Source organism: Cetorhinus maximus, chromosome 2 (genome assembly GCF_964194155.1).
Source record: "Cetorhinus maximus chromosome 2, sCetMax3.hap1.1, whole genome shotgun sequence".
Classification (NCBI taxonomy): domain Eukaryota; kingdom Metazoa; phylum Chordata; class Chondrichthyes; order Lamniformes; family Cetorhinidae; genus Cetorhinus; species Cetorhinus maximus.
The window spans coordinates 7,192,543-7,208,292 of record NC_135880.1 but is presented as its reverse complement, the minus strand read 5'-3'; the positions used below and the strand labels follow the sequence as shown (position 1 = coordinate 7,208,292).

Below are 15,750 nucleotides of genomic sequence, written 5' to 3'. Positions count from 1 at the left end.
TAGATGGGAACACCACCACCTGGAAGTTCCCCTCCAAGTCACTCACCATCCTGACTTGGAAATATATCGCCGTTCCTTCACTGTCGCTGGGTCAAAATCCTGGAACTCCCTCCCTAACAGCACTGTGGGTGTACCTACACCACAGGGACTGCAGCGGCTCAAGAAGGCAGCTCACCACCACCTTCTCAAGGGCAATTAGGGATGGGCAATAAATGCTGGCCCAGCCAGGGAAGCCCGCATCCCGTGAATTAATTTTAAAAAACCTTTTCACCTGTTTGAACCCAAAAACATGACCCAACGAGAGTAAGAAAAATCATTGTGTGTAATGTTATCGCCAATGAAGATGATCTGGGTTTAATCTGATTCATCTTTCTCCCAACCTTCTGACCTTTGTTATATTTTACCACATGGGCCATGTTCTTTAAATTTCACCTACAACAACCTGTATTTATATAGCACCTTCAACGTAATGAAACGTCCCGAGGCGCTTCACAGGATCTTTATAAAACAAAATGTGATGCTGAGCCACATGAAGAGATATTAGGGCCAGGTGACCAACAGCTTGATCAAAGAGGCAGGTTTTAAGAAGCGTTTTAAAAGAGGAAAGTGAGACGGAGAGGTTTCCGGAGGGAGTTCCAGAGCCTGGGGCCTAGGCAACTACAAGCATGGCTGCCAATGGTGCGGCGATCAAAAGTGGGGCTGCTGAAGAGGTCAGAATTAGAGGAGCTGAGAGATCTCGGAGGGTTGTGGTGCTGGAGGAGATTACAGAGATAGGGAGGGGCGAGGCCATGGAGGCATTTGAAAACAAGGATGAGGCATTTTTGTTTTTCAAGACCTTATTTTATTTGGAGCCAAGGTAGCCCAACGAGACCAGAGTGGTGGTGAGGGGGGTGGGGGCGGAGTGATAGGGGAATGGGACTTGCTGTGAGTTAAGACACGGGTAGCAGAGCTTTGGATGATCGCATGTGGTAGATCAGCCAGGGGTGCGTTGGAATAGCCAGGTCTAGGAATAATAAATGCCAATGTCTAATTGCTACATTGTTAAGGCTTAATGGTAATTACATTTTTAAACAGGTGATGCATATTTGTACACCGAGAATTGGGGATTGCTGGGACACTGGGGTGTTGGAGTAGTGTTGACTGTGATCTAAGCCAATAAACTCTATCTGGCAAAGAGAGCTGCCCTGTCTTAGTTTTAACTTCAACAATCGGCGTGGATCCAGTTAACAATAAAGGCAAGGATGAGGGCTTCTGCAGCGGAAGAGCTGGGGCAGAAGCGCATTCGGGTGATGTTAAAGGGGTGGAAATAGGCAGTCTCAGTAATAGCATGAATGCGAGGTTGGAAGCTCATCTCGGAGTCAGGTGTGACACTCAGATTGCGAACAGACTGGTTTAACCTTAAACCAGGGAGAGGGATGGAGTGGGTCCCTAGGGGGAACGGAGTTTCGAGCGAGGTCCGAAAACAATGACTTCAGTCTTCCCGATATTTAATGGTAGGAAATTTCTGCTCATCCAGTGCTGGGTGTTGGATAAACAGTCTTTATTTATTTAGCAACATCATTTATACATAATAAATAACTTAGCAACAATGGAGGCGTCTGGAGAGGTGGTGGAGCTGGCTGTTGTCAGCATATGTGTGAAAACTAACGCTATGCTTTCAGATGTTGTGGTGGTGCAGTGTGTAGATGAGAAACAATTAGAGCATGAATGTGCTGACAGCTCCTCATGTCATTGATAAATTCGGGATAAAGTGGCAGCTTAATTAGGCGTGATTATTATGGTAATGAGCAAATTAAAAAGCCGGGTGTTTTGTGCTAGACAGTCACAAACACTGCAGACGTGAAGCACTCACGTCCTGTGTAGATATCTGTTAACGCAGGTAACCATCACCCTTTGTTGACAGATGCAGGACAGCCTAAATATGTTGGGTGCTTCCGAATGTCAATTTAAACCTGACTAACTCCTTCCAATTTGCAACTGTGACTGACCAAGCACAATGTGGCAGGACAAGTTGGGAAGGCTATTATTAAAAAAATAAAGTATATTGGGTCCTTGGATTTATAAACAGAGTCCAAACAGGGATGGGGTGCGTAGCAGTAACGTCACTGGACCAGAGGCCCAGGCTAATGCTCTGAGGACATTGGCGGAATTTAAATTCAATTAATAGTCTGGAATATCAAGCTAGTCTCAGTGACGGTGACCATGACAACTATCATCGATTGTTGTACAAACCCATCTGGTTCACTGATGCCCCTTTAGGGAAGGAAATCTGCCATCCTTACCCGGTCTGGCCTACATGTGACTCCAGGCCCACAGCAATGTGGATGACTCTTAACTGCCCCCTGAAATGGCCCAGCAAGCCACTCAGTTCAAGGACAGCTAGGGATGGACAATAAACGCTGGCCTTGTCAGTGACACCCACATCCCAAGGAAGATTAAAGAAGGAAGAAGTAGCGCAATTCTGGGCACGACACTTTAGGACGGATGTCAAGTCAAGGATGTCAATCATGATGAGGGTGCGGAGGAGGTTTACTAGATCGGTACCAGGGATCATGGTTAATGTGGAGAGACAGGGGAAGCTGGGTTTGCTCTCCTTACAGCAGAGGTGGTAAGGGGGAGATTTAATAGAGGTGTTCAAAATCAGGAAAGGGTTTTGATAGAGTAAATAAGAAGAAATTGTTCCCACTGGCAGGAGGGTCGGTAACCAGAGGGACACAGGTTGCCAATGAACCAGGGGGAGACGAGGAAAAGGATTTTGACTTAACCTCTTGCAGCAGATTCAATAGTAATTTTGAAAAGGGAATTGGACAGATACTTGGAGAAAAAGAAGTTGCAGGGGTCACGGGGAAAGAACGAGGGAGTGGGACTAATTGGATAGCTCTTCCAAAGAGCTAGAACACACACAGTGGGCCGAATGGCTGACTGGGCTACAGTTCTATGATTCACTTGCCTCCTTTTTTGTGTCCCCATTCACTTCGGTGAGTTCCCCTGATAATTTAAGCTGCCTCCTTGAATGCAACTGAGAGGCTTGTTAGGGTCAATTCAGAGGGAAGTTAAAAGTTAACCACATTGCTGTGGGTCTGGAGTCACATGTAGGCCAGACCAGGTAAGGATGGCAGATTTCCTTCCCTAAAGGGCATTAGTGAACCACTGGGTATTTTTACAGCTATTCAACAGTTTCATTGTCACTTTTCCTGATTCTAGCATTTTATTCCAGCTTTATTTCAATGAATTGAACTTAAATTCTCCAACTCAGGTACTGAAGCAGTCCGTATCCAAATGCAGCAAGGCCTGGACAATATCCAGGCTGATAAGTGGCAATTAACATTCGCGCCACCCAAGTGCCAGGCAATGACCATCTCCAACAAGAGGAGAATCCAACCATTTCCCCTTGACATCGCTGATTCCGCTACTATCAACATCCTGGGGGTTACCATTGACCAGAAACTGAACTGGATCAGCCATATAAATACTGTGGCTACGAGAGCAGGTCAGAGGCTGGAAATTCTGCAGTGAGTAACTCACCTCCTGACTCCCCAAAGCCTGTCCACCATCTACAAGGCACAAGTCAGGAGTGTGATGGAATACTCCCCACTTGCCTGGATGAGTGCAGCTCCCAAAACACTCAAGAAGCTTGACACCATCCAGGACAAAGCAGCCCCGCTTGATTGGCACCACATCCACAAACATTCACTCCCTCCACACAGACACACAGTAGCAGCAGTGTGTACCATCTACAAGATGCACTGCAGGAATTCACCAAGGCTCCTGAGACAGCACCTTCCAAACCCACGATCACTACCATCTAGAAGGACAAGGGCAGCAGATAGATGGGAACACCACCACCTGGAAGTTCCCCTCCAAGTCACTCACCATCCTGACTTGGAAATATATCACCGTTCTTTCACTGTCACTGGGTCAAAATCCTGGAACTCCCTTCCTAACAGCACTGTGGGTGTACCTACACCACATGGACTGCAGCGGTTCAAGAAGGCAGCTCACCACCACCTTCTCAAGGGCAACTAGGGATGGGCAATAAATGCTGGCCCAGCCAGAGAAGCCCACATCCCGTGAATGAATAAAAAGTGCTGTGGTGGGATTTGAACTTACGTCTCTGCATGATTAGCAATATAGTCACTATGCCATTGTGCCCCAGTAAAAGATTAACTTTGATATCGATGTAAATCAGTCAAACAGCAATATTCTCACCTTACATTGCAAGACTGAGACTCTTTGGAATTTTTCCGGAACCAGGAGTTCTGTGCTCTCTTACACTCACTCCTCGTGACTAACCCGGTTTGGCTCTGATCCAGGCCCAGGAAACAACTCTGAGCCCTCGCACGCTCCTTGGCTGTCAGGAGTCTCAGCAATGAATTCTGGGGGTAAAATCAACAAACCAGATCAGAGCGGTGAAGAAAGCCAATGCAGTGTTGGAGAGACCATTCGCCAAACCGATGGAAGAGAATCTTAGAACAAAGAACTTTAGTTTTAACTGGGAAACTGCCAAGGAGCAGAAATCAAAGTGCAGGATATCAACAAGGCTCAGGAAGATTGGGAGAGAACTGGGAAAATCTCCCTGAGCCCTGCCCCCACTCCCCTCCCCTGCATCACCTTCCCCATTCCCCCTCCCCCACATCCACTCCCTCATATCACCTCCCTCACTCCCCTCCACATCCCCTCCCCCAACATCCTCTCCCTCACTCCCCTCCACATCCCCTCCCCCAACATCCTCTCCCTCACTCCCCTCCACATCCCCTCCCCCAACATCCTCTCCCCCAACATCCCCTCCCCCAACATCCCCTCCCTCATATCACCTCCCTCAATCCCCTCCACATCCCCTCCCCTACATCCACTCCCCCACATCACCTCCCTCACTCTCCCCCACACCCCCTTCCCTGCATCACCTTCCTCACTCCCCTTCTCTCACATCCACTCCCTCATATCCCCAGCCCCCATATCCCCTCCCCCACATCACCTCTCCCACATCAACTCCCTCACTCCCCTCCCACACTCTCCCCCACCTCTCCTCCCTAACATCTCCTCCTCCACATCTGCTCCCCTGAATCCCCATCCCCACATCACCCTTTCCCACATTCCCTCCCCCAACATCCCCTCCCCCACATCGACTCCCCCACATTACCTCCCTCACTCCCCTCCCACACTCTCCCCACCTCCCCTCCCCAAAATCTCCTTCCCCACATCCACTCCGCCGAATCCCCATCCCCACATCGCCCTTTCCCACATCCCCTCCCCCAACATCCCCTCCCCCACATCCCCTCCCCCAACATCCCCTCCCCCACATCCACTCCCCCACATCACCTCCCTCACTCCCCTCCCACATTCTCCCCCACCTCCCCTCCCCAAAATCTCCTCCCCCACATCTGCTCCCCTGAATCCCCATCCCCACATTGCCCTTTCCCACATCCCCTCCCACGCATCCCCACCTCCACACAACCCTCCTCCACATCCCCTCCCCCACATCCCCCTCCCCTAAATCCCATCCCCCAAATCCTCCTCTGCCACATCACCCTCCCCCGCATCACCCTTCTCAACATCCACCCCCACATCAACTCCCCGTATCCCCCACCCACACATCACCTCCCCCTCACCTGCTCTCCTAAATCCAAAATCCCCCTCCCCCATATCATGCCCCCCACATCACCCTCTCCCACATCACCCTCCCCCACATCCCCTCCCCGACATCACCTGTACCTACATCACTATTACACACATCCCCTCCCGCACATCCCCTTCCATAAATCCCCTCCCCCAGATCCCCTCCCCCAAATCCCCCTCCCCCTCATCGCCCTCCCTGATAACCCCCACTTCCCCTCTCCCACATCCCCTTCCCTAATTCCCCTCCCCTAACCTCCCCCAAATTTCCATCCTCTACATCACCTTCCCTCATATTACTATCCCCCACATCCACATCCCCCTCCCTTCCATCCCCCTCCCTTACATTTCCCTCCTCCATATCCCCTCCCCTACATCCCCTCCCCTACATTACTTCCCAAACAGCCCCCTCCCCTACATTCCCTCTCCTACCCTTGGTCTTTGAGTGATATTTAAGGGGCTTCTCAGATGCTCTCCAGTAATGCTGCAAAATGTTTTTGGAACTTACAAAGCTGAGAGGTGAGCTGGTGAGAGTGGACTGGATACAGCTACTAGAAGGAAAAGCTGTCAAATCAGTAGGAGAGTCAAATTCAGAGGCGAGATTATACGGCACTGTGTAGACATGTCCCCACAAAGAAAAAGGGTGATACTGCCAAATCTAGAGCCCCCGGTTATCTAGAAGCACACAGGCCAAGGGTGTTAAACTAACTCGGCAGGGGTGTGGGAATGAGGAGGGAACATTAGAGAGGAATACCAGAGTGCACAAAATATGGAAGGTTCAGATAACACCAGAATAGAGAATAATAAGTTAATAGGTACAGTCGGGGTGAGGGAGAAAGTAACAAAATCTAAACCAGGGTTACTATGCAGGTATGTGAATGCACGGAGTACAGTAAATAAGATTGGGGAGTTACAGGCGCAGGTTGCCATGTGGAAATATGATGTTGTGGTGATAACAGAGACCTGGCTCAAGGAAGGGCAGAACTGGGTGTTAAATATTCCTGGGTACAATGTGTTCAGAAAACATAGGAAAGGAAGGAAAGGGGGAGGGGTGGCGGTATTGGTTCAGGAGAGCATTGCAGTGCTGGAGAAAGAGGGTGTCCCAGAGGGTTCAAGGAGAGAATTAATTTGGCTAGAGCTAAGGAACAAAAAGGGTGCAGTTACATTGCTCAGTGTAGACTATAGACCGCCAACTAGTGAGAAGGATGTAGAAGAACAAATCTGCAGGGAAATTGCAGAGAGATGCAGGCATTGTAGAGTAGTTATAATGGTGACTTTAATTACCCGAATGTAGACTGGGACAGTGGTAGTGTAAAGAGTGGAAAGGGGCAAAAGTTCCTAGATTGTGTTCAGGAGAATTTTCTACAGCAGTATGTGTCCAATCCAACAAGAAAAGACCTGGTTCTTGGAAACGAGATGGGCCAAGTAGATCAAGTGTCAGTGGGGGAACATTTAGGAGACAGTGATCATTGTATTGTACGTTTTAGGATGATGATAGAAAAGGACGATAGGCAATCCAGAGTAAGAATAATTAACTGGACAAGAGCCAACTTCAATGGGGCAAGAACGGAGCTGGGCCAGATAGACTGGAACGAAAAATTGGCAGGAAAAACTGTAGCTGAACAATGGGCTGCCTTCAAAAAAGAATTGGTTTGGGCAGAGTCAAGGTATATTCCATCGAAAGGGAGAGGTAGGGCAAACAAATCCAGAGCTCCCTGGATGAAAAAGGAGATAGAAATTAAGGTAAAGAAGGAAAAGTGCGCTTGTGACAGGTGTCAGGTAGAAAATACAATTGAGAACCAAGAGGAACACAGAAGGTTCAGAGGGGAGGTGAAGCAGCAAATAAGAGAAGCGAAGAGGGATTATGAGAAAAGACTGGCAGCCAACATAAAGGGGAATCCCAAAGTCTTCTATAGGCATATAGATAGTAAAAGGGTGGTAAAAGGATAAGAGACCTAAAAGGGAATTTACACATGGATGAAGAGGCCATGGCTGAGCTATTAAATTAATACTTTGCATCTGTCTTTACCTAGGAGGTAGATGCTACCCAGGCTATGGTGACAGATGAGGAAACTCTGTCACCAGTAGGGTTCAAAATTGATAAGGGAGAAGTGTTGAATAGATTGTCGGTACTTAAAGTTGACAAGGCACCGGGACTGGATGAGACGCATCCAAGGATATTGAAGGAAGTGAGAGTAGAAATTGCAGGGGCATTGGCCATAATCTTTCAGTCTTCTAGGAATACTCTGAAGGGAGGTGCTTGAGGACTGGAAAATTGCAAACATTATGCCCTTGTTCGAAAAAGGTTGTAAGGATAAGCCCAGCAATTACAGACCAGTCAGTTTAACTTCAGTGGTGTGCGTGATTACAGAAACAATTATTCGGGATAGGATTAGTAGTCACATGGAAAAATAAGGGTTGATAAGGAAAAGCCAGCATGGATTTCTAAAGGGGAAATCATGTTTAACTAATTTGCTGGCGTTTCTTGAAGAGGCAACAGAAAAGGTCGATGAGGGTAATGCTGCTGATGTGGTGTACATGGACTTTCAAAAGGCATTTGATATAGTGCCACACAACAGACTTGTGGGAAAAGTTATTGCTCATGGAATAAAAGGGACAGTAGCAAGGTGGATACAAAATTGGCTAAAAAATATGAAGAGAGTAAATGGATATTTTTTGGGCTGGAGGAAGGTTTGTAGTGGAGTTCCCCAGGGGTCAGTATTGGGACCTTTGCTATTCCTGATGAATATTAATGACCTAGATCTTGGTGTGCAGGGGACAATTTCAAAGTTTGCATATGACATGAAACTTGGGATTGTTGTGAACTGTGAGGAGGACGGTATGGAACTTCAGAAGGACATAGCCAAGTTGGTGGAGTGGGCAGATAGGTGGCAGATGAAGTTCAATGCGGAGAAGTGTGAGGTGATGCATTTTGGTAGGAAGAACATGAACAGACAATATAAAATAAGAGGTGAAATTTTGAAGGGGGTGCAGGAGCAGAAAGACCTGGGTGTATATGTGCATAGATCATTGAAGGTGACAGGACAGGTAGAGAGTGCAGTTAATAAAGCACATAGTATCCTGTCCTTTATTAATAGGGGAATATGGCACAAAAGCAAGAAGGTGATGCTGAATTTATATAACACACGCGTTAGACCTCAGCTGGAGTATTGTGTACAGTTCTGGGTGCCAATTATAGGAAGGATGTGAACACATTGGAGAGAGTACAGAAGAGGTTTACAAGAATGGTCCCAGGGATGAGAAACTTCAGCTATGAGGATAGATTGGAGAAGTTGGGACTGTTCTCCCTGGAGAGAAGAAGGCTAAGAGGAGATTTGATAGAGATGTTCAAAATCATGAGGGGGCTGGACAGAGTGGACAGGGAGAAGTTGTTCCCGCTCATAAAAGGATCAAGAACGAGAGGGCACAGATTTAAAGTGATTTCCAAAAGAAACAAATGTGACGTGAGAAACATCTTTTTCACACAACGAGTGGTTTGGGTCTGGAATGCGCTGCCTGGAAGTGGAAGCAGGTTCAATCGAGGCAGTCAAGATGGCATTAGATGATTATTGGAATTGAAACAATGTGCAGAGGTACAGGGAAAAGGCAGGGCAATGGCACTATGTCAAAATGCTCATTTGGAGAGATGGTTCAGACATGATGGGCCTATGGCCTCCTTCTGTGCTGTTAAAATTCTGTGATTCTGTGGTTCTAGAAGTTTTCTTGCAGCAGCTCATGGAGTTTTGACTCTTGATGGAATGAAGTCTTCTTGCCCATGAATGTCCAACATAAACATACCTCGGATCGGAATCTCTGCAGCACCAGTAACGACTCATGGTAAAGAAAGTCCATCCATTCCATCTGTCCCTTCTTGTCACCATCCAGAGCAGAGAACTGCAGCACAACTAATTCCTCCTTTTCCTCATTCATCTGCTCATCAAAGATCTGCTTGTGAATGAAGTGCTTGTAGTGGAGAAGATCATCCAGTGTTAGGCAGGATTCTGGAAAAACAGGGGGCAAATCAACAGTGTGGCAACTCCCTGAATAAAGCACAATGATTCAGAATACTCAGGGACTGCTATTCTCCATAATATACTCCAGGGCTGCTATTCTCTATAATATACACAGGGACTGCTATTCTCTATAATATACACAGGGACTGCTATTCTCTATAATATACACAGGGACTGCTATTCTCTATAATATACACAGGGACTGTGATTCTCTATAATATACTCCAGGGACTGCTATTCTCCATAATATACTCAGGGGCTGCTATTCTCTATAATATACACAGGGCCTGTTATTCGCTATACAATACACAGGAGCTGCTATTCTCTATAATATACACAGGGGCTGTTATTCTCTATACAATACACATGGGCTGCTCTTCTCTACAATATACACAGGGGCTGTTATTCTCTATAATATACACAGGGGCTGTTATTCTCTATACAATACACAGGGGCTGCTATTTGCTAAAACATAGAGTGGCTGCTATTCCCTATAATATACAAAGGGGCTGCTTTTTTAAATTCAAGCATAGGAATTGGGCTTCGCTGGCTGGGCCAGCATTTATTACCCATTCCTAATTGCCCTTGAGAAGGTGGTGGTGAGCTGCCTTCTTGAACTGCTGCAGTCCCTGTGGTGTAGGTACACCCACAGTGCTGTTAGGGAGGGAGCTCCAGGATTTTGACCCAACGACAGTAAATGAACGGCGATATATTTCCAAGTCAGGATGGTGAGTGACTTGGGGGGAAACTTCCAGGTGGTGGTGTTCCCATGTGTTTGCTGCCCTTGTCCTTCTAGATGGTAGTGGTCATGGGTTTGGAAGGTGCTGTCTAAGGAGCCATAGTGAATTCCTACAGTGCATCTTGTAGATGGTACACACTGCTGCTACTGTGCATCGGTGGTGGAGGGAGTGAATGTTTGTGGATGAGGTGCCAATCAATCAGACTGCTTTGTTCTGGACGGTGTCAAGCTTCTTGAGTGTTGTGGGAGCTGCACTCATCCAAACAAGTGGAGAGTATTCCATCATTCTCCTTACTTGTGCCTTGTAGATGGTGGACAGGCTTTGGGGAGTCAGGAGGTGAGTTACTCGCCACAGGATTCCCAGCCTCTGACCTGCTCTTGTAGCCACAGTATTTATGTGGCTAGTCCAGTTCAGTTTCTGGTCAGTGGTCCCCAGGATGTTGATAGTGGTGAATTCAGTGATGGTGATGCCATTGAATGTCAAGGGGTGATGGTTAGATTTTCTCTTGTTGGAGACGGTCATTGCCCAGCACTTGTGTGGTGAGAATGTTACTTGCCATTTGTCAGCCCAAGCCTGGATATTGTCCGGGTCTTGCTGCATTTGGACAAGGAATATTTCAGTATCTGAGCAGTCATGAATAGTGCTGAACATTGTGCAATCATCAGTGAATATCCCCACTTCTGACCTTATGATGGAAGGAAGGCCATTGATGAAGCAGCTGAAGATGGTTGGGCCCAGGGCACTACTCTGAGGAACTCCTGCAGTGATGTCCTGGAGCTGAGATGACTGACCTCCAACAACCACAACCATCTTCCTTTGTGCTAGGTATGACTCCAACCAGATGAGAGTTTTCTCTCTGATTCCTGTTGACACCAGTTTTGCTAGGGCTCCTTGATGCCACACTCGGTCAAATGCTGCCTTGATGTCAAGGGCAGTCACTCACACCTCACCTGGTTCATCTCTTTTGTCCATGTTTGAACCAAGGCTGTAATGAGATCAGGAGCGGAGTGACCCTGGCGGAACCCAAACTGGGCGTCAGTGAGCAGGTTATTGCTAAGCAAGTGCCTCTTGATAGCACTGTTGATGATCCCTTCCAATACTTCACTGATGATTGTGAGTAGACTGATGGGGCGGTAATTGGCCGGGTTGGATTTGTCCTGCTTTTTGTGTGCAGGACATATCTGGGCAATTTTCCACATAGCGGGCCAGTGTTGTATTTGTACTGGAACAGCTTGGTTAGGGGCGCGGCAAGTTCTGAAGCACAAGACTTCAGTACTATTACCGGAACATTGTCAGGGCCCATAGCCTTTGCAGTATCCAGTGCCTTCCGATATTTCTTGATATCACGTGGAGTGAATTGAATTGGATGAAGACTGTCATGTGTGATGGTGGGGACCTCCAGAGGAGGCTGAGATGGATCATCCACTTCTGGCTGAAGGTTGTAGCAAATGCTTCACCTTTATCTTTTGCACTGATGTGCTGGGCTCCCCCATCATTGAGGATGGGGATATTTGTGGAGCTTCCTCCTCCAGTGAGTTGTTTAATTGTCCACCACCATTCACGACTGGATGTGGCAGGACTGCAGAACTTAAATCTGAACCTTTGGTTGTGGGATCGCTTTGCTCTGTCTATTATTTGCTGCTTATGCTGTTTGGCATGCAAGTAGTCCTGTGTTATAGCTTCACCAGGCTGACACCTCATTTTTAGGTATGCCTGGTATGCTTTCCTGCACTCTTCAATGAACCAGGGTTGATCCCCTGGCTTGATGGTAATGGTAAAGTGGGGGATGTGCCGGGCCATGTGGTTACAGATTGTGTTTGAGTACAATTCTGCTGCTGCTGATGGCCCACAGCGCCTCATGGATGCCCAGTCTTGAGTTGCTAGATCTGTTCAAAATCTATCCCATTTAGCACGGTGTTAGTGCCACACAACATGATGGAGGGTGTCCTCAATATGAAGACGGGACTACATCTCCACAACGACTGTGCGGTGGTTACTCTACCGATACTGTCATGGACAGAAGCATCTGCGGCAGGCAGGTTGGTGAGGATGAGGTCAAGTATGTTTTTCCGTCTTGTTGGTTCCCTCACCCCCTGTTGCAGGCCCAGTCTAGCAGCTATGTCTTTTAGGACTCAGCCATCTTGGTCAGTAGTGGTGCTACTGAGCCGCTCTCGTTGATGGACATTGAAGTCCCCCACTCAGAGTACATTCTGTGCCCTTGCCACCCTCAGTGCTTCCTCCAAGTGGTGTTCAACATGGAGGAGCACTGATTCATCAGCTGAGGGAGGGTGGAACATGGCAACCGGCAGGAAATATGCTTGCCCATGTTTGACCTGATGCCTTGAGACTTCATGGGGTCTGGAGTTGATGTTGAGGACACCCAGGGCAACTCCCCCTGGACTGTATACCACAGTGCTGCCACCTCTGCTCGGTCTGTCCTGCCGGATGGTGATGGTGGTGTCTTGGATATTTCCTGTAAGATATGATTCCGTGAGGATGACTATGTCAGGCTGTTGTTTGACTAGTCTGTGAGACAGCTCTCCCAATTTTGGCACTCGCCCCCAGATGTTAGTGAGGAGGTTGACTGTTTGCTGTTGTCATTTCCGGTGCCTCAGTCGATGCCAAGTGATCTGTTCAGTTTTATTCCTTTTTTGAAGCTGTGTAGCAGTTTGATACTACTGAGGGGAATCAACCACATTGCCACATGTAGGCCAGACCAGCTAAGGCTGGCAGATTTCCCAAAAGGATATTAGTGAACCAGATGGGTTTTTATAACAATCGACAATGGTCTCATGGTCATCATTAGACTTTTAATTCCAGATTTTTATTGAATTCAAATTCCACCATCTGCCATGTTAGGGTTCAAACCCGGGTCCCCAGGGCATTACCCTGGCTTTCTGGAAGACTAGTCCAGCAATAATACCATCACCAACCCTCCATAATATACACAGGGTCTCTTATTCTCTATTATATACATAGGAACTGCAATTTTCGATAATATACACAGGTACTGCTATTCTCTGTAATAAACACAGGGACTCTGATACCCTATAATACACTCAGGGACTGCTATTCACTATAATATGCACAGGGGCTGCTATTCTCTATAACACACACAGGGGCCGAGATTCCCTATAATATATACAGGGACTGCTATTCTATATAATATACACAAGGACTGCTATTCTTTATAATATACACAGGGACTCTGATTCTCTATAATATACACAGGCACTGCTATTCTCTATAATATGCACAGGGACTGCTATTTCTATAACATAGACAGGTGCCAATATTCCCTATATAATATACAGGGACTGCGATTCTCTATAATATAAACAGGGGCTGCTATTCTCTATAATATACACAGGGGCTGCTATTCTCTATAATATACACAGGGACTGTGATTCTCTATAATATACACAGGGGCTCCTATTCTCTATAATATATTTAGGTGTTGCTATTCTCTATAATATACACAGGGTCTGCTATTCTCTATAATATACACAGGGACTGCTATTCTCCATAATATACACAGGGACTGTGATTCTCTATAATATACACAGGGACTGCTATTCTCTACAATATACACAGGGGCTGTGATTCTCTATAATATACTCAGGGGCTGTGTTTCTCTATAATATACACAGGGGCTGTGATTCTCTATAATATACTCAGGGGCTGCTATTCTCTACAATATACACAGGGGCTGCTATTCTCTATAATATACTTAGGGGCTGCTATTCTCTATAATATACTCAGGGGCTGCTATTCTCTATAATATACAAAGGGGCTGTGATTCTCTATAATAAACACAGGGGCTGTGATTCTCTATAATATACACAGGGGCTGTGATTCTCTATAATATGCACAGGGGCTCCTATTCTCTATAATATATTTAGGGGCTGCTATTCTCTATAATATACACAGGGGCTGCTATTCTCTAAAATATACACAGGGGCTGTGATTCTCTATGATATACACAGGGGCTCCTATTCTCTATAATATATTTAGGGGCTGCTATTCTCTATAATATACACAGGGGCTGCTATTCTCAGTAATATACTCAGAGCTGCTATTCTCTAAAATATATTCAGGTGCTGCTATTCTCTATAATATACACAGGGACTGCTGTTCTCTATAATATACACCATGGCTGTTATTCTCTATACAATACACAGGGGCTGCTATTTGCTAAAACATAGAGTGGCTGCTATTCCCTATAATATACAAAGGGGCTGCTTTTTTAATTCAATCACAGGAAGTGGGCTTCGTTGGCTGGGCCAGCATTTATTACCCATTCCTAATTGCCCTTGAGAAGGTGGTGGTGAGCTGCCTTCTTGAACCGCTGCTGTCCCTGTGATGTAGGTACACCCACAGTGCTGTTAGGGAGGGAGCTCCAGGATTTTGACCCAGTGACAGTAAATGAACGGCGATATATTTCCAAGTCAGGATGGTGAGTGACTTGGGAGGGAACTTCCAGGTGGTGATGTTCCCATGTGTTTGCTACCCTTGACCTTCTAGATGGTAGTGGTCATGGGTTTGGAAGGTGCTGTCTAAGGAGCCATAGTGAATTCCTGCAGTGCATCTTGTAGATGGTACACACTGCTGCTACTGTGCATCGGTGGTGGAGGGAGTGAATGTTTGTGGATGAGGTGCCAATCAATCGGACTGCTTTGTTCTGGATGGTGTCAAGCTTCTTGAGTGTTGTGGGAGCTGCACTCATCCAAACAAGTGGAGAGTATTCCATCATTCTCCTTACTTGTGCCTTGTAGATGGTGGACAGGCTTTGGGGAGTCAGGAGGTGAGTTACTCATCACAGGATTCCCAGCCTCTGACCTGCTCTTGTAGCCACAGTATTTATATGGCTAGTGCAGTTCAGTTTCTGGTCAATGGTCCCCAGGATGTTGATAGTGGTGAATTCAGTGATGGTGATGCCATTGAATGTCAAGTGCTGATGGTTAGATTTTCTCTTGTTGGAGATGGTCATTGCCCAGCACTTGTGTGGTGCGAATGTTACTTGCCATTTATCAGCCCAAGCCTGGATATTGTCCGGGTCTTGCTGCATTTGGACAAGGAATATTTCAGTATCTGAGCAGTCATGAATGGTGCTGAACATTGTGCAATCATCAGTGAACATCTCCACTTCTGACCTTATGACGGAAGGAAGGTAATTGATGAAGCAGCTGAAGATGGTTGGGCCCAGGGCACTACTCTGAGGAACTCCTGCAGTGATGTCCTGGAGCTGAGATGACTGACCTCCAACAACCACAACCATCTTCCTTTGTGCTAGGTATGACTCCAACCAGATGAGAGTTTTCTCTCTGATTCCTGTTGACACCAGTTTTGCTAGGGCTCCTTGATGCCACACTCGGTCAAATGCT

General features: G+C 46.8%; 1 protein-coding gene across 1 annotated transcript in view; it reads right to left on the bottom strand.

The window, feature by feature from the left end:
- phf24 (PHD finger protein 24) overlaps positions 1–15,750 on the bottom strand; it is a 117,272-nt gene that overhangs the window by 12,578 nt on the left and 88,944 nt on the right. Inside the window, exons 4-5 of the mRNA XM_078557307.1 lie at positions 9,412–9,614; positions 4,210–4,376 (exon numbers count right to left, since the gene is read on the bottom strand). Coding sequence (XP_078413433.1) covers positions 4,210–4,376; positions 9,412–9,614 — 370 coding nt within the window. The remainder of the gene's footprint in view (positions 1–4,209; positions 4,377–9,411; positions 9,615–15,750) is intronic.